Source organism: Petromyzon marinus, chromosome 46, assembly GCF_048934315.1.
Source record: "Petromyzon marinus isolate PM22_M1 ecotype Great Lakes invasive population chromosome 46, UKy_Petmar_22M1.pri1.0, whole genome shotgun sequence".
In the NCBI taxonomy this organism is placed as follows: Eukaryota; Metazoa; Chordata; class Hyperoartia; order Petromyzontiformes; family Petromyzontidae; genus Petromyzon; species Petromyzon marinus.
This window is the reverse complement of record NC_133712.1, coordinates 11,077,845-11,105,536: the sequence shown is the minus strand read 5'-3', so window position 1 is coordinate 11,105,536 and position 27,692 is coordinate 11,077,845. Positions and strand designations below refer to the sequence as shown.

Genomic DNA, 27,692 nt, shown 5'->3' with positions numbered 1-27,692 from the left:
CTTTGTGGATCTCTATGTAACTCTATGGGTCTCTACGTAATTCTATGAGTGTCTGTGGAATCTCTATGTAACTCTATGAGTCTCTATGTAATTATATGAGTCTCTGTGTAAATCTCTATGTAACTCTATGAGTCTCTACGTAATTCTATGAGTGTCTGTGGAATCTCTATGTAACTCTATGAGTCTCTGCAATTCTATAAGTCTCTGTGGATCTCTATGTAACTCTATGAGTCTCTGAAATTCTATGAGTCTCTGTGGATATCTATGTAACTCTATGAGCCTCTACGTAACTCTATGAGTCTCTGTAGATCTCTATGTAACTCTATGAGTCTCTATGTAACTCTATGAGTCTCTGTGGATCTCTATGTAACTCGATGAGTCTCTATGTAACTCTATGAGTCTCTGTGGATCTCTATGTAACTCTGTGTGTCTCGATGTAACTCTATGAGTCTCTGTGTAAATCTATGGATCTCTATGTAAATCTACGTAAACTGTGATGCCCTGTAACCGCCGACGGTATGGGGATGCGGCCGTCAGCGTATCAGGGCTGCTTGGCTGAATGGGCCTCACCAACTGATATAATAAAGTCCGAGTGTGACTGGTGAATAATGATGCATTCGGGAGGAGCAATTTATTTTCCTGATCATTATCAGCGTGAAGATCTAGTCAGAAATTATTGTGCCAAACTTTTAATGGTATCCGCACCATCGCTGAGTGACATCTCATTTCTCATTCTAGAGGAAGTTAACACCGTCCGGATATAGTTTCAAATTAAACTAATATAATTCTTTAAAGCTATCCAAGCCATCAGAGAATATCTTATGAGATTTGCGAGTTATCTCCATAAAATGTAAATATTCATGTGCTGTGAAAAAGGTCCAGTGTCAGAAAAGTTACGTACTATATCATTGACCTTTCAAGGCAGTGATATCGATGAACGTTTTATTTCTAGTTTTGTTTTCCCACCACGTTAAAATAAAGAGAACGGGTGAAAAAGCCGAAATGTGAATGGAACGAACTAATTGGCATCACCACCAGCAGAGAGGCTGCAAGTGACTTTCCTGAAGGTGTCCTCCGCTGCTCTCCGCAGTCTGCGAGTGTGCGCTGATAAGACAGCGGCCGCAACTCCGAGATCACCGACGTGCGCGAGCTCAGATCCTGCCAGATGACACCGGCTCGTAGCTAATAAGGCCACCTTTTTGCGCACTTTGGCAGCGGTGTTTTGGATTACCCGTCGTGCTGCTCCTGTGTGACCTGCGCAAAGCGGCTCATTTTGGCTCAATCTGAAGTCCTGCCTCACTGACTTCCAGTACCACGTGGGCGTGCATAGGGAACGGTGATGCAGTGCGCCCAGGGCACCGCACTACGACCCAGTGCGCAGAGTTCGATTCCCGCCCACAAGCCAACATCGGTGACGATTACCTCACAGTTGGTTCTGGGTCTACCCTCGGCCGACTCATCATTAAATCAGTACCTGGGGCGGTGTGCAAACAGGCGTGGTGTTAGCAACCCACACCCTCGTGTGCCGTACCAGGCTTCATTTGGTGCTCGCGAACAGCACTGGCCCCAACAGTTTGTTAAAGGCCATAGTCGAGACCTTTGCCTTCTTAATACCGAGCAGAACCAATATTCACTTTTTCGAGTAATTATCTTTCCCTTCCATGGTTTAAAAAAAAAAAAATGTATATTTAATCAATTAGTATTTTTTTCAAGTAAAAAAAGCGTCTCCCTGTTCACGAGAACATGACCAGTTGCCCGTTGTTTTGGTGGCCTTGAGTCAGCGATGGGAATTCCACATTCGCACAGGACAACCGCCATTCACTTCCCACAAAGTGGTATACATTTCCGAAATTATGTTCCAACTGTGCTTGCGCAGTCGAGTCACAAGACAAACATCTATTTATTATTCTCAGAGTCAGCATATTATTATTACTACTACGCCTCTTCAGAAAATAAAGATGACTCTCAAGTAATAAGTTCTGGAATCACTTGAATACAACACGATCTAACAGACGGTTGATGCCTTGCCTTCATTAATTGGGAAGAAGCAGCACTCGTCCAGGAGTCAATGGCTGTTAGCAAGAACCCATTAATCGCTGGAGCTGCACACAAGGGAATAATGTGGGCCAATTGTGATGAACTAGTTTCATGTTGACCATGCCATTAACAAAAGCAATTCCAGGTATATCTTTTTTTTCAGTGAGACAATGCAAGTTGAAACCAATCCAGAGTTTCCTTGCATCCAATCAATGCTGCTGAAATTATGCACTCCCAGGAAGCCATATGGATAATAAGATAACACTTAATTTTATGTTAAGTGGAGGGAGAAAATATACTGTAGCTGGTTAAATTTTAATAATCTCAGGGGGTTTGGATATCTCCTTGCTCATGAATATTCAAAACCGAGAGCTACTCCACACTGCCATTGAATCAACATTTACATGCCCAGTGGCAACATCAAACCACCAAGAGTTTTTCGTATTTTCCTTTGATGACAAAAGCCACTACTCTGACTGATAATGTAGTAACAAGACAGCTAAGATATTAATTTTATAATATTAATCAGCTTGCCAAGTGCCCTGCGTAGCTGTACAAGATAATTACCACAGTTTAAAATGCAAACGTGAACGATGAGAATTCAAGTTTCCTATGATGTACATCGGTGCCATGTAATTTCCACCAGTACTTTTCTATTGCACACATGCCCACACACACACACACACACGTGCATGCACTCATACACACAGAGGCGTGGTTACAAATTATGTAGAGTATTTGGCTGTTATAAATGTCCACGTGATAAGCCACTTCGTTGAGCTGACCATTTGTGGCCAGGTCGCTTTTGAAAAATAATTTTACCGAATAAAACCAAAGAGTATGAATCCTTGCAGTCACGAAAGCTTCAAATCTAGAATTGTTGGGGCAAGTGTTGTTAGTGAGCACCTATGAAGGCTATCACAGCACATGAGGGGGTGGGTGGCCAGCACCATGCCCGGCCACTTCATTTGTTTTCATTTGATGCTGAGTCGACCTAGGGGAGGCCCAGGAACAATTAAAATATTCATCGCCGATTGTTGGCTGTGAGCGTAAATTGAACTCGGGTCACCGGGTTCGTAGCGCAGCTCGCTAACCGCTGTGCCATCGCTCCCTAAAAAAACGACAAAGATCCCCCGTATAGGCTGAACAGACTGTAGGGGCAAGTGCCATTAGCGAGCGCCTATGAAGGCTGACACAGCACACGCGGAAGTGGGTGGCCAACACCACGCCCGACCTTCTTTGTCTTCCCAGTGGCGATGTTTACACACCGCCCCAGGTACTCATTTGAGGCCGATTTGACCTAGGAGAAGCCCAGGACCAGTTCAGATAATCGTCACTGGTATTGAGCACACACACAAACAGACTAGTAGTCTAATGTATTATCAACAAACTGGGTCCCTCACAAGCTGGGCCTCGAAACCCACAACTAAATTAAGCCATTGCACATGAAGGTGTGCATTATGATGGGTCACACCGAGTGGATTATGAGATGCGCTGATTGAGTGGCGAGCATCGTTGCAAGATGCCAATTTTCGCAGGATCACATCTGACCAGTAAATTCCAACAGGACATTTTGCAAAACATTATTTTGTTTGATAAAAACGTACTATTAAAAGTCCTGTGCCATTATTGGCAATAGCACAACAGAGTGTGCCAATGCCCTGATCCGAATTAGTAAATTTAAAACTCATCCCCAATAATAAATAATTGATTTTAAGGATCGCATTCTGTCCCTTTACATAAGCACACAAAGAACCGCCAAAATGAATGACCCCTTATGCCCGGGATATGGGGACAAGGTAGTTCACTGGTATAATTATCCATTTTTAATAAGATATTTGTAAACATTATTCATTTAATTTCTAGTTAATTATAACGTAGGTAAGACATTAATTTGATTTACTCCAAATAAAATAAAACTTATTTTCCCAGTTGGAATCACATGGCCAGGCAAATGAGTCTCGGTGGATACCCTTAAAAATTGTTCTGCAATGAAAATGCACTTCTTAATACACTATAGCAGCAAAGTTTGCCTGTAAGCAAGAGCATAATTCGATTCAGCAGAACATGTTAACGTTTTGTTAGGATTCCTATGGAATTAGTTGTAAACTACAATTATTGCAAATTAGTTTCACATCTGCAACACATCACATTGTAAGTACTTAAGTTATTTTACGTTTCGTACATTTCCAAGTAAGTTAATGGATCTTCTTCTTTGGTTCTTTCGAAATTTAATGGATCTTGTTCGTACTTAAATTAAAACAAACGTTTAAACGTTCGTTCGAAAAAGACGCGGGATGACATCTACTTAAAAAAAAACGTTTTAGGCAAATCCGATCTGTCGTTTCTCTCCTTCCTCGATCTGCATGCCGCCCGCGAGCTAGACCGTCCCAACGGGTCCTGTCTTCGGTAGTTCTTGCGAAGAGTTTTCGCGCACCTCCGATTAGCACGGTCTGCTATGCGCGGTGCGAAAGAAATTCAAAGTACGTACGTACGTACGTACAGACACCGAGCCCTGACCAAACCACGGCGTCGACAATCCCAGGTCTTCTGGGCCTGGCCTCACTTTCCTCGGACCGATGACACTTGTTTGAGTTTGAGTCCCCGTCTTCTCCAGGCAGCCTCCGGGATTCTGCAGCAATGTGTCCTGGGAACGGTCACCTCGGCCTTCTTGGATCGGCTCAAGGAAACCCCCCCCCCCCCCCACCTCTTTGCTGCCTGTTTCCTTGAGGGGCGATTTGGCAGCTGCCCAGGGGACCACGGCATGAGGTGGAGTCCCTTTCATCCCAAAGGCCTCAGGCATGTCGTTTTTCGCCTCCCCCCCCCAAGTCAACGTACACGCGCCGTCGAAATGTTCGCGAGATGCTCGCAACTTCCGTCGCCCCCCCGGCAAAAAAAAAATAAAATAAAAAAAATCCCTCAATGTTGCCTTTCAAGGATCCTTTGCTCCAGGACTGATCTGAAAGCGTGCTGTTTGGTGCCGGGGGAAGAGGACCGGTATGGTGGCTTGAGCTGTTGCCGCTTTGGAGACCAGGGGAGACCGTTGGCCGAGGGACGCTCATCGGGTTCACGATGGCCTTAGTCGTTGGTGTCTCGCTTAACGCAGCGCGCCTCCGACTAGCACGTTTGGCTACGTACCATCTGCGCAGCGGCTTTTGGCCAACCACCGAAGATGGCCACCACATTGCGCACTTTCAGCTGCACTCCTGTGGCCCACCTGGAACGCTCTTCCTTGCAATATTAGGACGACACTGTAGCTATGCACTTTTTCGTGTTTAATTTAGATGTCATTGCCCCGCACCTCCGATTAGCAAGGTTGGCTACGTATGGTGCGAAAGAAGTTTGACATACATACATACGGACCCACATGAAGGCTGCTACCATCTTACACTCCCCTTCCAATGTGGCCAATCCTCGCGATCCACACGAAGCTATGGGCAACACAGGTTCTTTCCAGAGGAGGATCTTGGTTTGTTGGGAGTGCGATGATTCGTTCGCGCAGCTCGGCCGGTGAGAGGCTCGTGATCCACCTTACATCTGTCTTCTGTTTCAGCCGAGCCAAGGTACGGAAAACGTTGCGACTCGCAGGCCAAGCGTACGCGTATATCTTCTGCGACATTTCACTCGCGCTTGTGTATAATATTGGAGGTATTGATTGTAAGAGCAACAATATCAACACCTAAGTTTACAGACTGGATAATATATGGTCACATTATAAGCTGGAATACATTTGGAAAACTATTTAAGCAATCTTTTATTTTACCATTTATGGCCCACTGAGCTATACAGCTATTTTTCAGAAGCGACCTGCCCACAAATGATAGCCCAAGGAAATGGCTTATCATGTGGAAATTTAAAGCAGACAAATACTCTAAATGCACGTTGATTCAAAATATGGAGGGAAAAACCCGGAGGAACCCAGAGAAAACATTCACGTGATCACCGGAAGAACATGCAAACTCCAAATATACAAAAAAACTCATCACCACGAAAACTAAAGGGGAGCGATGATCTCTACAGATCCACGTCATGTTTACAAATTCATATATATCTTATCCTCTGGGTGATTTCCTGCTCAAATGAATGTTGAGGTGGCACTCATCTCCTGTCTGCCGCTCTGAGCCAGTGGTGGCAAGTCCTCATTCCTATGGTGGGGGCGAGTCTGTCCAGAAGACAACAACCGCCCTTGTTGACTTCCCCCACAAAGTGGTACTTCACTTTATTAACCCCGGAGGGAGATGCTGGGCTGAGTCTACCCCGCAATCGGGAGGTGAATTCGCAACCTTTCTGATTTCCCGCTGCTGTCTCTCCAGCCGATCCAGCTGACCAGATTCAAGGTGCTGCACAGCGGTACGGACCGGGCGGTCACGGCTACGCGCGTGGGCCTAGAACCCAGCACAGCGGAGGCGAGAGTTGGTGAAGCCAACATCCCGGCCTGCTAGGAAGAAGGCGCGGCAGCAAAGTGTGTGGACTGCTCCTGTTCCGTTTCTCTAGAAGTGCTGCCACCCCCTGCCACCCCTCGCTGGGTTTCCTCTTGGTGCTTCGGTTTCCTTCCCGCACGTATGAACGCACTCATGAATTGGTACGAAAAAAAACTTCCTAATATGTAGGGAACAGTGGAGCTTGATTGCCAATTGTTTTGGCAGCGCCGGCTCGCCACTTGGCTGCCTTCCCGCTTGGTCTGTGATTTCTCAGCGATGGTGAGATTCAATTTGCTTGGAAGAGGCGATATATATATCTAAAACGCTAAACATTACTATTGTAGAGCAAAACAGCGCTAAGTCGACTGCTATTCTTACGCGATGGCAAGTACACGTTTAAGATGTGGAAAAAAACTGAATTTTTCTACTTCATGGAATACTGTACTAAGTATTTTTTTTGAATTAAATATATCAAACAAACAAATAAATCCAGATATGTAAAACTCTTTTTGTAAATGTGGAGTATTTCTTTCATCCCAGTTCTAATATGCACATTTATAAAAAACGAACGTTTTCATATGGGACTAAAAACACGTTGTAAATAACGTTTGGTACGATATTTTATTGCAAGGAAACCCTTTGAAGTCCATTTTCATTATTAAAGACGCTAATGTACGTGAAGGACATAATGCAAAAACAATTCATGTTTGTCTTACCTCCTTACAAATTCCACCGCGCGTATTGTTTTCCTTTTAATTCAACTCTCTTACTCGAAAGCTCTCTCATACGCGCCGATCAGGTCAGCATCAGCCAGAACGTTTGCTTACTCTGCTCTATCTTTCATCAGCATAATTCCAATCCTGCCTGTAAGTTCACGAGCATTTTTTTTTTACCACCGCGCTATAAATACACTCGAGGCAGCGGCAGTAGCGCGTGCAGAATGGCTAAACGTAAACGGCATTTTACGCGCCTAACATTGTGTAAACGCCGACGATTGTCTCATTAATGTGCATGAATTACCACGAACACTTATATATTGCTCTCAATTTTTTTTGGGTTGTCAGCCGTTTGGGTCCAGACGTGAGCACTGCATGTTATGAACAATTATAAAATACACCCTCCTGTAAAACGTGCGTAAACACCGGCTGAGTTGAGATTTTTGCAGGGCGCCTGGACTCAAACATTAAATTCGAGTTCATGATCACATTCGCACTCATCATCATCATCGTCGTCGTCGTTCTTATGGGGTCAATAAAAACGAATAGCACTTTGTCGTGTAAATTAACATTGCCATGGAGAAGACTGGACCCAGCCACTGCAATGTGGAATTTCAACCACTGGCCGAGGTCACCAGTGGAGTTTTGCGCTGACAAAAATGCCCATTTGACTTTGATTATCCCTTAACGTTACATAAGTTTAGCAACTGAGCCTTTTTTGTTACGTGTTATTGGACATGCGCAATGGCAAAGCCTGCAACCCGCAATTGTAAACGAGGGTGTGATGTTTACATTACCTTGCAACTGCTGCAATTTGGTATTCTTTTCTTCAGCCACAGGATTTTCAAACTGAGTTTTTCTGTTGATGTGACTGCAGAGCGGTGGGGAGGGGAGCGGGGTAGAGGGGAAAGCACACGAGTTAAAATTGTTGGCTTTTCAGTTACGGAAATTTACACCCAAGCATCAACAACTTTGGATGACCTCATCACCCCTGCCATAGAGGAAAGTAGAACTTCCACCACTGAACTGGCATTGCAGTGTAAATGTTTTCATGACAAGTTGAGTAATTTCCACATTAAATATATATACGTAATCACACCGCACTTTTCTAATGTAATTTTTTTGACGTTACTTGTCTTATCAAGGTGCACTATTCATCCAATTCATATTCGGATGGACACAGCATTTAAGGTGTTCGGTATTCATTAGAATTTGGAGTGCCCGGAGATATTTTCTGAATAAATTTGACCGCTCTTAAAGGAGGAATGTTTATTTTCCACTGTTAAGGGGAAAACACAAATCTGAAGTAATTGTTTATTTTCAACAGAAATAAATAAATATAAATCGCTAACAAAAATAACAAAAATACTTTCGGCGCAAATTACATCCTGAAAATGTCATTCAAATATAATCTTGTCCAAATGAAATAGCTTTTACAAAAAAAATATATAGTTGCAGGGGTTGACATTTCATCAGTTGGCAATTTCTAATCGACATTGCATAACTGACTATCTGATCTTTAAAAAGGCCTTTTTCTCCATTGGAAACGGCTGATTATAATGCGAGCGCATGAACGTTAAGGGTTTGCGTTCCTGTTATGGCGTCACTCGAGGCAAGGAGAATGTACACTGACAGCGCGTGTACGCAGGCCTTCTGTCAATTACAGATATAAAGGTGCAGCCTTGCAATTACGTGCTCCACAGAACTCCTCTCGAGGGTATGTGGGGCCTAGAAGTGGGAGTTCTCACACTTTGCCCCACCACACACCGACCTGCTGGTCGCCTCACTGTGGCAGACCCATCTAAACGCACTCATTACGCACAAAGTGCTTGCCACGAATGGACCACAATGCATTGCCGATTTCGTCAAGGAGCATGAGCCACGACGCCAACTCTGGTCAACCACGCAGTGGCTTTCGGCTCGCCACTGAACAAAGACGGTCACTGCATCGTGCGCTTCAAGATGCGCTTCAAGATGCGCTCCCGCAAGGCCGTCTTGAATCCTCTTTACCGTCCGATATGAGGAAGACACTGAAGCTGCGCACTTTTAAATCTGGACTGAAAACTCATTTCTTCATAACTGCTTTGTGTGTTTAGTTTATTGTCCTTCCCCCACACCTCCGATTAGCACAGTTGGCTACGTACGGTGCGAAAGAAGTTCAACGCACACACCCGCCAATTGTTTGAAACTGCCGCCCCGGATATTGAATTGGCGACCTCCGGATTGCAAGCCCAGTGTGCTAACCCTCACACCATGGCAGCATTCCTCTCTTTGTCAATATTTTACTCAGAGCCAAAAAAAACAGCATCACTCTGCTCTAACAAATACGGCGTGAGCACTCAGATTTATTGGTGGCCGTTAGCCAGTGATGACAGCTCCACATTCCTATGGTAAGGGCCAGTCTCTTCAGAGGAAACACATTGTTTACCTACTACAATGTTGATCATCTGTATTGTGGAGTCTTTAACAAGATCACATCAGTTCTGAATCTGTGATTTGGTAATTTCGTAGCAGCTAAGCTGCCAAAGTGTGATCAACAATAAATAAACATAATGTACGTGCCATGAGTCACCAATTTTTAGTCAGCATCACCCCGTTGAAATCATCGTCATGGCCTTGAGCCAATGGTGGAAATTCCATGTTCCCACGGCAGGAGCCAGTTTATTCACAGGACAACCACTGTTAATTTTTACAAAGTGGCATACATTTTATGATCCGCAAAGTTGATGACCTGGGCCGACCCCCCCCCCCCCATTCTCTCAACCCCCCCCACCCCCTCCACCAACCCCCCCAACGCCACCTCCCCCCACGCCCGACCAGCGTTTGAAACTGCAACCTAGGTGCGAGTCGTGAGCTCTAACCACAGCAAGACAAACCGGGTCGATACGCAAAGCGGATACGCGGTCGCTCGCTCACCTGCTCGCTCGCTCGAGTACAAATTGGCGTCTAAAGAGCCTCCCGCTGCATCGCGCTCGGGTGCAGTGATGAAAGCGAGGGATGATGGGTCACGGGTGGAGCAAGCCGGGCACTCGGTGCAGGGGTCACGTTCTTGACCCCCAAGCGGGGGGGGGGGGGGGGTAATAATGCTAATGCGTGGAATGGCAACCGAGCTGTGGGCCTCTGACGACGACGACCGCAACAATAACAACAACAACAACAAACCCCACGAATGCATTGCATGGCCTGTAAAACATCAAACGTAACGAGCTTTCGGGAAGACGAGAGTTGCGACGCGGAGCGTGCAGTCAAATATCGCTCTCATTTGGGGGAGAGAAAAAAAAACGGGCCAAATGTTTCCCCCCATACGCAGCCTTAGTGGTGGTTCCCCCAGCGGAACGTTGAGGACAGAGGGGCCCAGGTGCCAGGGTGCTCTCCGTTCAATGTCGTCTGTCCTCGAGATACAAAGGGTTTTGTTGTTGTTGTTAAAGCAACATTTTTTTTGCTTTTAAAAATGGCCGTGGCCTTTCCCATTTGCGCAGATGCAATTTGTCGTCAATGTGCAAAAGCTGCGCGAGGATAAGATCACGACAGCAATAATTTGAGAGAGATAAGAAGTGCACGAAATGTAACTTACTCTACATAATACACGCCATATTCTGGGTCATCAACCTTCTCCCAGCCAAAGGGTAGTTCTGAAATACACAAAAACAGGAGCAGCAAAGCACACAACAAACACTTTTTTTTTATCACAGACGTCAACATAAACGACAATTTAACACGTGGGCTTTCACCGAGGAATATTATGATTCACAATTGATTCTTGGGTCTGGATTACGCACGAGTATAATGCCGATGTGTGTCATAAACCCTGCTCCACCCATCAGGCGGATTATTGCAATTGCCTGATGATGCTGGTTATAATTAGCAGCGCAATGTCGCACCTAGTAGTTAAATGCTGTGGCTTGCGATTCAATACGCCAGTGTGCTGAGCGAACGATAAATTAGTGCACATGTTCACAGGACAACTTTATTTTGTTCGGCTGTGTAAGGGTGGAGGAGGGTGTACAACACACATGCCGCCATTTTACTTACAAGATCGGACGCAAACAAAAACAATTATGAATAAATGACAACTGAAGTTGTATATCTCAAATCACAAAATCTGCTGCTGCCATACTTTGCACAGTGGATGCAGATTAGGGGTTGTGACCCAGAAACTTCACAGAAGATGGAAGCCAGGGATCTTCAGCATCGGTTATTTTGCGAAGCACAAGATCCCTTGGCTAACAGCCATCTGGGTCAAGTCTTGGTACAAAGTTTGAACCTTTAGGCATTACCAAGAAGGCAGTCAAGATATTACTCAGCACCGGTGTTACCAGCGGCCAGCAATCAGACTCGGCATCGCCCAGTTCACAGCGCAATGCGCTAACCACTATGCCACCACTCCACTGCTCACGTACAATTTTACACAGGATCCAAATTAACAAACAGATCATTAGGAATATTCATCACACGGCCGTCTCTGCTTCTTCCAGCAAACTAAAAAGACAACAGACAGCTCTTAGATATTTACGAAACATTCTGCACCATTGCCGGACTGCATATTTATTTGCACCAATGGCGCATTCATTTCAGTGGTGTACACAGCACATCACGTGAGAATGCGAGTCTGGAACACATCTGAAATGTTTTCAGGTTCGCGCCCTGGACTGGACAAGTGAGAAATGAACACTTCGGCTTGAGCCTGACGGGGTTATCCACCTGCAGAGAGGTTGATGGTTTCACCTCAGCCTGATGGCTGCACGCACACACACACACACACAAATATCTGAAATTGGCTTTCCCCACTTGATTTGGTTGTATTCGTTTCCGTGAATGGACTTGAATACGGTGCTATACTTCAACACTCAGACCTCAAACCACCGTTTCGCTCGGCTAGCGTTCTATCGCAATGTCTGTCAAAGTATTCCGCGCTTTGCCCGCTGCTTCGTAAACATGCAAGCTGCTGGTAGCAAATGCGGATTGCACGAGGCGGCAAAATAATCTTCGGGTGAATATCTGCACGTTGCACTCCTTCGCACGATGCGTAGCCCGCCGTGCTAATCGGAGGGGTATACAGTGACTGGACGTCTGTGAAAAAGAGCTTCATAGTTCATCGGATTCCTCCAGCCTAAATCGAGATTATGTTTCTGTACCCCGGTGGCTGGCGCAAGACCTCTTGACAAGACAACGAGCAGTCACGCCCTATATAACACCACTCGTAGATGACCGCGGTTAGTTTACTGCGGTACATATATATATCCGGTAAAGCCGAATTCGATTTCTGGTCACGGCTAAAATCGCTGGGGAGTGATATCCGAAAAAGCGTTGGGCCCAAACCTCCGTGTGCCACCTTGCACCAATCTGCACTGAAGTATGGTCAGAACACCACCATAGACCAACGGTCTGGGGAGGCCTTCATCCAGCAGTGGCCTAGAAATAGGACTCTAACGTATAATTAATCATTGTTTAGTTATTAAACAATAATAATAATAATGAAATGGAGGCCCATTGCTTTAAACGTCACCTATTACTGCCTTTCCTTCATAAGTTCACAGTATGGTCAGAATGCAAACAAAAACACACTCTGATAATATATGCATTGTCCTTGAAACTGATTGGTCCACACCAGAGACAGCTTTCCTTAGAGCCTAGTCTCATACGGTGTTCGACCAGATGACGCTAAAAGGCGCAGGTATTGTGGTTAATGTAAACATGATTCTTCGTAACAAAAAGGTTTCACTTTTGTTGCCAGAAAAAAGGGGAAAAAACCTATTATTATTTTTTGGTACTGGCAAAGAAGGCCTCATGATGTTCAGTGTTTGTTGTTGTTATTTGTACATACATAGACAACCGTGCTAATCGGAGGTGCTTATGCACCACCGCCAACGCAGCAGCAGCAGCATAATCAAATAATGTATTTTATTTAACCTGCGGTATTATTATTTGTTTTACTCCAACTCTGTTCGTAGTTTCTTGCACGATCACACGTGGGTGAGGCACAGTGCACCTCGTATCGATACTCATTGTTTCGCAATTGAATTGCAGGCTTCTTTCATTTGATGGTCCATCCGTGGATCATCAACGAAAGGGCATTACTCCCAACTTGAGCGTTCCGTGAGGACGTGTCATTCGTCGTGCTGTTTTAAGCGACGAGTGGATGCCAATAAATGTGCCACATATGGAAACACACATCAAAGTGACTAAGTAAAATGGGTTAACGTGCCCGATTAGCAGCTGAACATCGCACAAATGTCGAGGAATGCCCATATTTATACTTTGTTTACCACGGAGTGGGATCTTTAAACACAATTTTTTTTGCATACATTTGATGAATAAACAAATATTCATAGCTTATACTTGTTCCACACAGTGGGCAATATCAGTCTGACACCAATTCGCCACAAAGTTATTTCACAATTGGAATGGGAGGTGATAGATTTTCTGTGCTCAATGCCACTGATTAAAAAAATAATATAGATTAATATTTAAAAATGTTGTTATTCACAGCGACATGCAAGACGGCGGACAAGAGAGATTTGTGTGTTGGGTTGTGGCATTAATGTTTCGGCCCATAAACCTGTTTCACATTCACGACATTGTTTCACTGATTGCTACACGCAAGCAACATTAACATTAAAAAAACTGTAAACACAAAATTACATTAAGTAAAAAAACCCTGCCAAAACAGTCAGTAATTTTCTGTTGACAAATATGCACTCCTGTGTTTACACAAATCCTGATTCATGAAAGACTTCTGAAAATGATTCATTGCATGTTGACGTTACTATGCATGAGTGATTCACGTTGTAAAAAAGTGGGAGAGGAAGATAGGGGATGGGGGGGGGGCCTTGGGAGAGAGGTGGTGCAAGGGAGGGGGGAGGTGGGGGAAGGGAAGGGGCAGGTGGGGGAAGGGAGGGGGCAGGTGGGGGAAGGGAGGGGGGAGGTGGGGGAAGGGAGGGGGGAGGTGGGGGAAGGGAAGGGGCAGGTGGGGGAAGGGAGGGGGCAGGTGGGGGAAGGGAGGGGGGAGGTGGGGGAAGGGAGGGGGGAGGTGGGGGAAGGGAGGGGGCAGGTGGGGGAAGGGAGGGGGGAGGTGGAGGTGGGGGAAGGGAGGGGGGAGGTGGGGGAAGGGAGGGGGTGGTGGGGGAAGGGAGGGGGGAGGTGGAGGAAGGGAGGGGGGAGGTGGGGGAAGGGAGGTGGGGTAAGGGAGGGGGGAGGTGGGGGAAGGGAGGGGGGAGGTGTTGCGATCGAAACGTCGTATTTTTGTTGTTTTCTTTGAACCTATCTACGTGACTTCACCGAAAGACCCAAAGACTATATTAAAAAAGCGTCTCTTTGACAATTACGGACTCGTTTGGGTGGACGAACAATCCCAGACGGCTCGAACCACGCGTACATCTCCGCGCTGCGCGTTAAATCTACCTTGGAACAAAAAAAACATCCTCAAGGGGCGTCAATTGGTGCGTGCCCCCCCCCCCCCCCCCAATGTACGCAAAAACACGACTCAAGCAGCAGGCGCAATTTGCCCCAACTCGCCCCCCCCCCCGGCTCAGCGAGGAGATTGCTATTGAGCCTTTGTCGCGAGGTCACGGCAGGATGCAGCTGGACACCACCCCACCCTTGTTATTGTATCTGCCTGTGCGTGGAAATGAATAGCAGTAGGCTCGCTCGTTACAAAAATCCCGGATTTACATTCCGTGCACGCAGTTCGCGGTGGACTTCGAAGTAAACATTTTTTTTTAAAACTCGGTTTAAATGTAGAAAAATTGCGCGACGCACAGAATCTATAATACTGGAGCATCGCACGCACGCACGCACGCACACACACACGTGGCTTAGTTTTTACAGAATAGCTTATTCTCATTATTTTAGTGTACCTTCAAATGCCTTTGCAACGCTTGCGGTCGGGCCTGTATCGTACGTTATGAACATAATAGATATATATTAAATGTACAACCCCCACCCCTCCGACACAAAAAAACAATCCATTGGACTGTGCTGACATCAGTGCACAAATCGATATCCCCCAAAATCCAACACATCCATCATTAACGTTGCCTTATAAGGAGGTGGCTCGCAGGCTCGGGAGACGAGCCGACACTGCCGAATTTCCTGGGTTCGAATCCAAGTTTCAGCCGTCTGCGATTAAGGCAGGTTTTCAAGCTCGAGTGAAATCGTCGAAATCTTTAATGGCACTGGAGGAATCCGATGAGCTATAAAGGGGCGGGCCAGAAAGTTACAACAACACTACAAAAACACGATTAGGAGTGCAAAGCATAGGAAAGGTAAACAAATCACCAAAATATATTTTAAGAAAATTTTTATTTTACCCAGGTAAAGTCCACTGAGCTGTTAGGTTCCTTTTTGCGAAGCGACCTGGCCATAAACGACAGCTCAACGAAGTGGGCTTATCATCATGTGAACATTAATAGCAGCCAAATAACAAATGAGGTTGATTGTCACTGCCCGTTCTATTCTATTTCGCAATTATAAAGCTCCCTTTTCAGGACGCTTTAGAATGCAAGCCGACGGCGTTCAGCGAGCGAGGTGACGGAATGGACGGAGGGACAAGGTCTGGGAATGAATCTGATCTTGCTGGGGTGGGTGAGGCAGAATAAGGCGGAGTGTGATGGTGAGTGAGGGTGTCTGATGGGTGCAACGTGCATGGGGCACGTGCGTGAAGTGGTAAAATGGGCACGGATGAGGGTAGGTGAAGGGTGGTAAGGGCAGAGGTCTGGTGGCCGGATTGTTGAGCTAATGGAGGAGCACAGTATAGGGCTGGTGAGGGGTGTGGTTAGGTGCACATAGAAAGCGAGACGTCAACGGGACAACCAAAAAAAAAAACCCACCATTAAATATATTTGGTTCTGCACTTAATTTTCCTAAATTCTGTGTCTGAGAAACAAACAAAAATATTGCTCTTGTCGTGCAACGGACGTTACTCTCAGTCACAGGGCCGGTGGGAAAGTGCCGCCCCCCTACTTCGTGGGACAGAGTGCACCGGGGCTCTGCGAGGCAGCCCTATGATGTCCGCTTCCGTGGGCCATTCTACATTCCGGAAGGATCGCACTGCTCAGCTGCGCAAAGATCCAAAAATGCATGTTTTTGGTCTCGTCAAACGATGCCGATAGCGGAACCGGGATAACATTGGAGGGGAGGGGGGATGAAAACAAATCAACCCGCCTTATAACATAAAACGAATACGGCAGCTGGTGTATGTGTCTGGTAATGGCTTTGTTCTGCTCTCAAGACAGCCTACTATCTGTCCCGCACACTACCATGTTGTCCAGTGGTGTTAACCGTGAACGTGGTCAGTTTTATTTCATACAATGCACAGTGCAATCTTTAAGGCGACATTATTCAGTTTGGTTTTTTATCGTAAAATAACTCTCGCAATTTTTTTTTCTACTCAAAATGTTAAATAGAAACCCCACGGCTTGTGTAAAGTGTAGTCCATTGCAGTGATATTTTTTTTTGTCATGAGATCATGGGACTTACCATACATTACGGATAAAAACACGTTGCAAAAGAACATTCAGGCACACATGGATAAAGTGGAGAATCCACTGCTCTATTGCAAAATCACCACCCGAGACTTGGTTATTCCAAGACAGTTTCCCATCCACGTGTAGCGTAACAGCGCCGGCTGGTGGACAGCAGCGGCAACTGTGGTGGACAGACAGCGCACCCGCCAGTGAGGTTGTGCATGGTGTGTGAGGAGAGGGGAGGAACCAGGGCAAGGGTCACGGAGGACCCCGTCTGGCGGCCCCTGGAACCTGCTAGCGGGTTCGAGAAGGGAGGCGTGGTCAGGGCGGAGCCAGGGCCGCGCTGGGAGCATAAAAGGAGCCGAGAACGGTGGCTCGAGGCTGCCGGTTCTGGGAGTGGACTCGTCTCGTCGTCGCTCTCGTCCCCGTCGCCGTCATCGCTAAACGTCTCCGCTAGACATCGCGCTACAAGATAGTAGCTGGCTATCTCAGTCAGCGCCGTCAGTGTTAGATAGACGGCTAGTGTTGTGTACAGGCGAGGCTAAGCTACTGTGAAGAGTGTGCGGACGAGACCGTGAAAGTTGTTAATAAAGAAAGTGCCTCCTAGAAACTCTATATCTGAATCGTTGACACTACACATGTACTAACCAGGCTCAACCCTGGTTTAGCTTCCGATGACACATGCAATATTTACCCGAGTCCCAAGCAATGATGCACAGGATGTATTCCCACGCTTACCAATTAATAAACGTGTGGCATACAAATGCATCAGCATAGGCTGCTGCTAGGAGGCACAGTGACAGAGTGCTAGAATCTTAATCAGGGGGAGGAGGAGGGGGGGAAGTAACTTAGCCAATCATCATTCTGGAGTCAATAAACTCAGTATCACTTTAAAGCGGTTGTCGTATGGATTAAACAAACTTCGGGCCTAGAAACGTGAAATTTTTATCACATAGTGGACGGAAACATATCTGGCAAAAACTCATTTGAGCATAGAGACACTTTGACCTTGATGCATGATGTGCTGTATTACATCTAATTTGCAGGCAACATTCAACTTTTCTGCACATACAGCAGGTGGTGATTTTTTAGTCGTAATTTTTTTTATTTCAGGCACTTGGGATTAACTTCTAAATCCATGTGGGTGCGTAAAAAATGCCCACCAGCACACATTTGTCGCTGCTCTAAGCCAGGGGACAATCGATACGGTTAATTAAATGATTGATAGATTCCACACGTAATTCACATGAAATGGTGCTGAAAACAGCATGCTCCTCATTTGTTGTTGTTGTTGTGTGTGGACTGAAAACAGAACTCTAAATGGCATGGCAGATGACACCCAAGGTGGGTTAGGACTCATTAAACACCAATGGATGGAAACAAATGTACGGTGCAGATTGCTCAGCGCTGATAAATTGCCATTCCCCAACTGCTAATCACGTCCCTCATTGAGCTGCCCACACAAAGGCACGAACCATGCATCATTAAAAACAAAAACTCACCAGAGAGAGAGAGAAAATGCACATCTTTCAGAGGTGTTTTAGACCAGATCTTACACGATGGCATTCCACAACGCTGCATATGCCGAGTCGAGAGCTCAGTTTAGGTTTAAATTAAGAGTGCGCGGTTTGTCTGGTGTATGCGATGTAGGTGGCAAATAGGGAATTTCATAACTGTACAGGGCAGTGGTTCTTAACCTGGGGTGCGGGATGCCCTTTCTGGGGTGTGCGATACATGGCCAGATCTTTCTAGAAGGTAAATTATCGAAACACAAATTAAAACGCGGGGCACGTAAGGACAAATACTTTGTTTGATCAAACCTATGTATATATTAAAATACATTTTTTTTTTACGATTGAGAACCAAAGGGGTGCGAGGCTGCCGTAAAGGTTAAGAACCACTGGGATATGGTAACTACACTTCGCATGTGAGACGTTAACGTTGCGACAAAGCATCGTGAATGTATTTAGGCAGAGGCGGCTGTAATGGGTGGGGGCACGTGTGTGGGTGGGGGCACGTGTGTGGGTGGGGGCACGTGGGTGGGTGTGGGGGCACGTGTGTGGGGGCACGTGGGTGGGTGTGGGGGCACGTGGGTAGGTGTGGGGGCACGTGGGTGGGTGGGTGGACGAGGACAGCCTAACCGGACGGGCATTGGATCAGAATCAGAATATTGATTTATACTCGAGGAATCCGATGAGCTATAAAGCGCTTCATTTTTTTTCCAGATGTCCAGTAGGGGCTGCTCAGAAAATTACAACAACACCAAACTTGATTTGAAGCTTTCGTGAATGCAGGAATTACTCTTTGTTCAACAACACAAAAAACACGACAGGAGTCCAAAGTGTCAGTAAATAACAAACAAAATTACGCAAACAAAACTAAACAATTTAATTTTACAAGGTAAAGCCTACTGAGCTATTAGCTTATTTTGCAGAAACGACCCGATCACAAATGATGGCTTATCGGACGGTGAGATCCTTCAAGAGCAGGCCTCGGATCAGTTGTGCCCACTGTGCTCACAGCCCTAGGAGGCCGACAATCGGAAAGAAGCAATGGTGAAGTGTGGTACTATTGGCTCCGATGGCTTCTAGACTGAACTTTGAAATATATATTGCCTTTGATCTGTTTTAGTGACACAAAGCTCTTCTGTACAGTCCTCAGTGGCGGGGCTGAAACCCATCTAATGAGTGTTCCGGAGAACTTGGAAGCAGTCGAAATCGATGGTCTCAGTTACCTTGACCCAATACTTAAAAACACGAGCCGTCAAGCCGCTTCAGCTGCCTCGGCTCTCCAGCCACCTCCAGACGGGAAAGTTCGGGGCATTAACCAGGGCACACACCTCTGGCTCCGGCATCCCCGGCCCACACCACACACAATCCTCTCGCTGTGGATGGTCAATGCCGAACATGGGGATTAGTTCCCTTCCCGGAGATTAGCGTAAAGCTTAAAGCGTGCACGTGTGTTGTTTTTTTTTCACATCGCACGCACGCACGCAAAAGGGGCTGTACACGCACGCACGTTGAGCGACCGACTGCGCAAAGTCAAAAATGTAACGGGCGCCACTTTTCCCCCGTCCTCGATCAAACACATGGTTTGGCTAATACGATTTGCGTGGCGATAAGTTTGTTGTCCTTACCCGCGTGCCAGCAGATGCTGCATGCAATCCATGCAGCATATACCGCCAATTTGGCTTGGTTGAAGGACCTTAACATTCAACTGTGACGTCTATACACAACTGTAGCTTGCATGCCACACGAAGGAAGACGACCCCCGCGCCTCTGATTAGCACGGTTCGCTACGCGAGGTGTGCGAAAGACGTTCAACGGACGTTGCTAGTGGTGCACAAGAACAATCAACAGCAAATAAAATCAACGCATTTGCAGATAACAGTGGCCATAATTGGGTAATGGCCTTCCTTACCTCATAGCACGTAAATAAAGAGGCCGGATGGATGGATGGATAGAGTGAGAGAATGCACGTGTTTCTCAAATGGAGGCCTGATAAGAATTAAATGTTTGAAATAGTTTTTTTTAATTTATGTATTGGGCATATGAATCGTTACCTAATAGTGGTTATTACGTACCAGACAAACCCTGTTGGAATATCAGTTTTGCTATATTTGTGGCACACCAATATCAGACCCCCAAAATCACACAAAGGTATCATCCACTGTTATAAGGAATTATAATTGTACAAAAGGTTTGGCGAGGTGTTTTAAAGCACACACACAACGCGCTCGGTCGTACGAAGACTTTAATTTTAATCGCACGAGTTGCATCCCCCCCTCTAACCCTCTGTATGCCTGCCGTGGCACTGACGACACGAACCGTGGACCCACACCCGAGCTGATCGCCCACGCATTGCGTGGATCTCTCTCTCAAATTCCTCTGTTATCATGCCAATAAAGATAACCGCAGCTTTGAGGATTGCCATCATAATCGTTCGCTGGATCGAATCGCAACCTTGAATCGTGACTGGTCATCATCGAATCGTGGCGGTCATAGGTGTATGGGGCGCCGTGGTGGCGAGGTAGTTAACTTGCTCGCCCGGTATACAGGAGGTCGTGGGTTCGATCCCGACCCCTGACGCCTGTATATTTTGAATTTGTTTGTTCTTGCCGTGGTCGCGTAAATTTTTTTATCCGGGTCCTCCAGATTTTCCCTTCCACATTTAGAATCAAGGTGTGTTTCTATCATTTGGCTGCTATACATTTCCACGTTATGACAAGCCACTTAGTAATAGGTTTTTACCCTTTTATCTGGCACCAAAACTGACACCTTTATACAAGGGATCATGTTTGCAATAACCACAACACAAGCAGCCAAAATGCAAACAAAACAAGGCACTGTCCTTGAAATTGATTGGTCCACACCTGAGACGGCTTTTCTTAGAGCCTAGTCTCCACTGGTGTTGGACCAGATGACGCCAAAAGGCATAAGAAAAGCCGTCTCGGGTGTGGACCAATCAATTTCAAGGACAGTGCATATCATTATCAGAGTTATATTCTTGGTACTTTCGGTAAAGTCACGTAGAAGGGAAACAATAAAATAATAAAAATATAAAACTATACAATTCTCACGACGTTTCGAATGCAACACAAGCAATCATCATCAGGTGTGAAAACCACAACAAGAACATTTGAAAAAAGTGAGAATTTTATTGTTTTATATTTTTATTATTTCATTGTTTCCCTTCTATGTGACTTTACCGAAAGAACCGAGAATATGAATCCCTGCAGTCACGAAAGCTTTAAATAAAAATGATCAGAGTTGTCTCTTTTTGTTTGCATTTTGACTGCTTGTGTTGTGGTTATTGCAAACATGATCCCTTGTATAAAGGTGTCAGTTTTGGTGCCAGATAAAAGGGTAAAAACCTATTACTATATCTTGCTACTGCAAAAGGAGGTCTCATAATATAATGACAAGCCACTTCATTGGGCTATCATATGTGGCCAGATCGCTTATGGAAAAAAAAAAGGTATACAGCTCAGTGGGCCTTACCTGGGAAAATAAATAGTTACGTTTTTAGTTTAATTTTACCATTCCTATCATTGGTATTTACGAGTCGTGCCCACCAATAACTCCACGATGCGCTTCCACAGACAGCACGGTTGAAGCCGAGCGTCGAGAGGGACACGGTACACGTCTGGGACACGGTGTTCGAATCTATTCCGGCAGGAAATCCAAGACAGACTCATGACTCGCAGAGAATAGATTAGAAGTTGGGAGGGAGAGGGGACATGCAGGCGAGACTCGGTTAAACGTGACCAGGGGAACAAGAGAGATTGCTTCAACAGAGTTGCTTAGATTGGCTCGGAATCCCAGGGGATTATGGGTAGTGGTGAACGTTCACTGGTGCACTCTGCCTAAACAACACCTCTCCAAGCATTACACATGCGTGCTAAAAATACAGCAAATATGAAGCTTCGGTTAACCACCCCAAGGAAATAACGTTGACGTATTGTAAACGTGAATGATGCGTGATTGGATCACGGTAGCATTTGTTTAAAGGAGGTTACACACCGTGAAGCAAATAGATATAGCAATGTTCAAGAGACATTACCTAGGCCATGCTACGCAATTCAACTCTAAAGCTTTATTACTGAGGGGCCAGAACACAATACTGTCTGTTCTCCTATAAAGCGGTAGTTGCGTTCCTCAAGAACAACCACGTTATGGAAAAATCGCATTGTGATCAATAATTTCGGGTAAAGCACAGTCCGCGATAACACGTGAGATGCGTACGCAGGCTGAGCAAAGACCTGAGGTGTGGGGAGCATCCAGCAGCATCCCAATGCCTCGCGTGGTGACGCTACGCCGGGACAGTTGCACAACCGCTTATTCCTAGTACCGCGATATAGTTCCGTTCACTCGGTCACGTCATATCCAATTCGCACCCGCGTTATATATTCGAAAAAAAGAGTGTGTTCCCTAATACATTCATCACGTTCTATTCAATCCGCGTTATGAAATCACCCGGCGTCATCGGAGAACGCGACTTGACATTGAAAGCACCTGGTCACATGACTCCATGTAGTTCTGTTCCAGTATCCTCTTCCTGACCCGCCCCTATTTGACGTCGGTGAGAAAAGAGCTTCATCGCTCACGGGATTTCTCCAGGATGAATAAAAGCTTCCGATTGACATAACGGAGGCATGATTTGCTGTACGTTTTAAAATAGCGATTTGGAAACATGCAAGTGGGATCCAGCACTAAAGCCACATCACAACGTGTCGGGAGTGAGTGCATGCTGCGAGCATGCCATGTTAATCCAATGGATGAAGGCACACTTGTTGCTTGGGCTGGATAGATGGAGATTCACAGGTGAATCAACATTGTTATATTTACATGCGGTATATATAAGAACCCCGAGGCGGTCGCGTGATTGAAGAGGCATTTTTTTTATGGAACTGTGACTGCAGCAGTTCTTGCTGTGTTTTATTTTCCTGTGTTTTATTGTTCGTGTTTAGTTTGTTGTCCCTCCCTCGCACCTCCGATTAGCACAGCTGGCTACATACGGTGCGAAAGAAGTTCAAAATACACACATACAGTTATGAATTATGTATATATATAAATCCTGTCCACCACACAAGAAAGAACACATTAAAGCATCGCCTGTGACGTTATTTCAAAATGCACCCATTTAGTTTGCTTGTCACCATTCTTACCTCGTGTACACATGAAGAGATGTGTGTGCAATGTAAAATAAAGAGGACATGAAAGCATCATCTCGAATGACCAAGATTCGCTTCTTTTCTCAGCGCCTCCACTCAGTGTGGCCTAGGCCCAAACTGATCCCTTTGTAGAGCTGCGATATTATTCAGCAAACCACGACACTCACAGATAAAACAAATCAACTGCATTTAATATATATCAGAAGGCTATATTTGTGTAAGTTGTTTTTTTGTGCACACACCAGACAAATTAAATGCCACCGCCCCTCCCCCATAACTTTATAGGATTGGGAAATTCACAGTGCAACTTGAGTTCACTTGGAATTTCAAGGTCTTTTGCCTTTGGGCCATATCATTTTTGCATGGTCACGGGCTCATAGCTCTGGGTTCCGAAAGCTTATTTGACTACTACTTAGCACAAATCCCACAGATTCCATTAGTTCGGGGGATACAAGAATCAGGCGGGGGGGGGGGGAAGGGGGGGGGCACCAGGGCCAGTGTTGGTAAGCTGCGGGGAATTCCGCTCGGGCAACAAGGCGACCTCAAACCTGACAAATGAACGACACGGCGGAGACACGCACACGCGTTGCCAACACAGTCAATGCCCGCTCGTCTCGCCATTGCGGCCCTGTAAACAGCGAGTCTATAAAACACTATGGGCTTTGATCGTGCACGTATGCACGTACGTATGTGCGCTGAACTTAATCCGCATCGTACGTAGCCTAGCCGTGCTAATCGACGATGCGCCTCAGCCTTTTAGCTTGAAAAAAAGGTCGCTGAATGGATTTTTTTTATTGCAAACTCGAAAATAACATTCAAGTAGTTCGTTAAAAAAAAGTTTCTCCAACTTCAAATAAGTTACATTGTTTCACCGCCCTACCACATGAATTGAGCTGTCGGAATCATATTCTTTGGGTATTTAGGTAAAGCCACGTAGATAGAAAAAATAATCATGATATTTTTTTTTATATCTACGTGGCTTTACCGAATGACCCAAATAATATGAATTCCTGCAGTCACGAAAGCTTTCCATCCAGATTTGTTGGAATCAATTTGACCTGGTGAGACATGAGAACCAAGCATCGGCAAGACTGGTCACGAACTCCAAAGCGAAAGAGGATTCGCGTTTTGTCTGGAACTCGGATTTCTAATCTCTTATGATACATTTTAAAACAACAAAATTGTGAACAGAACTATTGAGTATATATATTCTTGGTTCTTTCGGTAAAGTCACGTTGAAGGGAAATAATAAAATAATAATATATAAAACAATAAAATTCTCACGACGTTTCGACCGTAACACAGTCATCATCAGGTGTGAAAACCAACGGCAAGAAACACACCTGATGATGACTGTTTGTGTTACAGTCGAAACGTCGTGAGAATTTTATTGTTTTATATATATTTTATTATTTTATTGTTTCCCTTCAACGTGACTTTACCGAAAGAACCAAGAATATGAATCACTGCAGTCACGAAAGCTTTACATCAAAATAGAACTATTGAGTGTGTTTCTCATTAAACAATACCAACCATATATACGCGTGCAGCGTGTAAACACGAACAAAAGCCGATTGAAAAATAAGAAGAGTTTTTTTTACCCTTTCCGGTAATACAACAGTTGTGTTAAGATGTTCAAACACCAAATAGAGACATTTAGCAAGGAATCAAGTTCGCATTAACCACACACACAGTACTACTTGTGAACATGCAAACAAACACGCTCTGATACTATTTGCATTGCCTTTGAAACTGATTGGCCTACACCAGAGACAGCCTTCTTCATGGCCTAGTCTCACCAGTTGCCAGACCAGAGAACGCCAAAAGGCGAGCAGTACAAAGACAATGCCACTATCAGGGCCAATTAGTCAATGCAAATTTCGGCCGAAATTGTAACCCTGTCTGGTCCTGGCTGAACGTTAGATTATCAGGGTATACGTCCACCTCCGATTAGTACGGTTGGCTATGTACGGTGTGAAAGATGTTTAACGTACATACTGCCCATAGACTTACACTGCCTACAGACTAACACTACCCATAGACTCAATACCACCCATAGACTCAACACTACCCATAGACTCAACACGGCCACCTCCGATTAGCACGGTTGGCTACGTACGGTGTGAAATAAGTTTAATGTACATACTCCCCATAGACTTACACTGCCCACAGACTAACACTACCCATAGACTCAATACCACCCATAGACTCAACACTACCCATAGACTCAACACGGCCACCTCCGATTAGCACGGTTGGCTACGTACGGTGTGAAATAAGTTTAACGTACATACTCCCCATAGACTTACACTGCCCACAGACTAACACTACCCATAGACTCAATACCACCCATAGACTCAACACCACCCATAGAATCAAAACTACCACCTCCGATTAGCACGGTTGGCTACGTACGGTGCGAAATAATTTCAACGTACACACATACACCGGGATATGATTCCTGCAGCATGACTCACGACCTCCTCCTCCTCCCCCCTCCCCCTCCTCCTCTGTACACCGAGGAGCGGGACCGTAGTCACTGCCTGGCGTCGTTTCTCCAATTCCGACTTTCAAAGAGGGACACTTCAAGGGCCGACTCCTTTGTCCGAGCTTTCGAGGAACGCCGAGTCACGGTCATTTATATCCGGTAGATATTTGTGCAACCGCTGCCGACGCGGCATCGCCAAATAACGCGCTAAAATGTAAATGTGTACACGGTGCTTCAAAAAAATGTTAACACTTACATGGGGGACTACCGTTTTTTAATGGGAAAAGAACGGATGAAACGCCGTAACATGATAACAAAATGTCATGTTAATCGCTTCAAAAAGTCAACGAGCCTCTCCACTCGTTCGCCATCGTTGCCAACACGCGGCCTGGAATCTTCTCCAGGTGGTCTCCAGAGCCGGGAGGCGGCAGCACATTTCCTGTGCCACCGATGCAAATGCTCGGGAAGTGTTCAACATTTTCTTGAAGCACCCTGTGTATGCGTACGCAAAGAAAAAATAATGGACGGTGAGAAAACGGCACTAAGAATGACGGCAAGAAAGAGCCTAAAGACACCACCTCCAAAACGATTAACATCCAGAAGCAAGCGGCGCTTTAATTATGGTACAAGCGAGCAACTTCCTTGGTATTTTGAGATCGACTTCTGAATATTGACTGACGCGAGACCAACAGCAACAGAGGAGACAACGTGCATTGCAAACAAATCGCCCGCAAAGGACAAATCAAATTGAGCTCCTTTTTACAATTAGTGTAGACTAACCCCCCCACCCCAACCCGATCGTTTGAAACAAACCCAGAATGCACACTTCAACCTGCCAATTAGCATATAAATGACACGAAGCGAAAATTTGTTGCTATTGTAAATTTGCGATCTCTTCGTCACGGAATCAATTGTTTTAAATACTTATTCTTTTTGATTACACGACACAGCTGCACGGCTCAAAGGTGTCGAGATTGCTAAGGAGTTTAACATGGATTGGGTTTGAAGCCGTAATCGAATACAGATGGGCGCTGTGTTGTGGGCCACAGACTTCGCCTGTGTTCTTCACTTGAAAAGGGGGAAAGATCAAGCGCGCTTAATATTCATGTCTGAAAGCGCATAACATGCGCAACATGTACTGAATACAAAAAGCCTGCTGCTGTTGCTTTTGTATGAGCCAATTAAACCAGTCTTGCAGTCTTCTCAAATTAGTTTCCGTGTGTCTGGAATATTTTGTACTTCGTCGACTGATGACAGAAAGATGGAGGCCAAATGGAAAGTTACATATGTAGATTTTTTTTACCGTACTCGACAAGGACGTGTTAATGAGAGAACTAATATGACTCTCGGACACCACGATGCCTTTTCACGTAATTGAGCAAATAACGTGTATATGAAAAAGGCGCAATGCAATGGCTAGAATCATTGTTTTTGAACGTGCAAGATACACTTGGATTTTGATTAGAATTACATAATTGTTTCCACGTGCTGATTTTAAGAAACATAAATCAACGTGTCTATGAAGAGACAGGCACATGAAAAAATAACGGGTCCAGTTTCCACGTTTTGCAACGATCAATGAGCTGCATGTGATGGCAATCTGCGCTCACAATCAGAACCTTTCTTTAGGACTGGAGGAATCCGATGAGCTATGAAGCTCCTTGCCACCGATGTCCGGTTAGGGGCGAGGCGGTCAGAAAGTTACAACAAAGAATATACAAACCAACGGTAGGAGTGCAATGCATAGGAAAAGTAAGGAAATTACAAAAAAAGGAAATTAAAGAATAAAATGCAAATAAATAAGAATGGTAGAGACCGGCGAATGTGATGAAACAAGAATATTATCACAATTATACCCTCACCGTAAAAACCTCTGCATATTCTGCACATTGT

The 27,692-nt window shown here is 45.4% G+C and overlaps 1 protein-coding gene across 11 annotated transcripts in view; it reads right to left on the bottom strand.

The window, feature by feature from the left end:
* Positions 1-27,692, bottom strand: part of LOC116952379 (membrane-associated guanylate kinase, WW and PDZ domain-containing protein 1-like) — a 317,826-nt gene that overhangs the window by 99,868 nt on the left and 190,266 nt on the right. For all 11 annotated transcript variants that reach the window (XM_032971681.2, XM_032971679.2, XM_032971680.2 and 8 more), the window contains 2 exons: positions 10,749-10,806; positions 7,972-8,045 (listed from right to left, as the gene is read on the bottom strand). In XM_032971681.2, the coding sequence (XP_032827572.2) occupies positions 7,972-8,045; positions 10,749-10,806 (132 nt within the window). The remainder of the gene's footprint in view (positions 1-7,971; positions 8,046-10,748; positions 10,807-27,692) is intronic.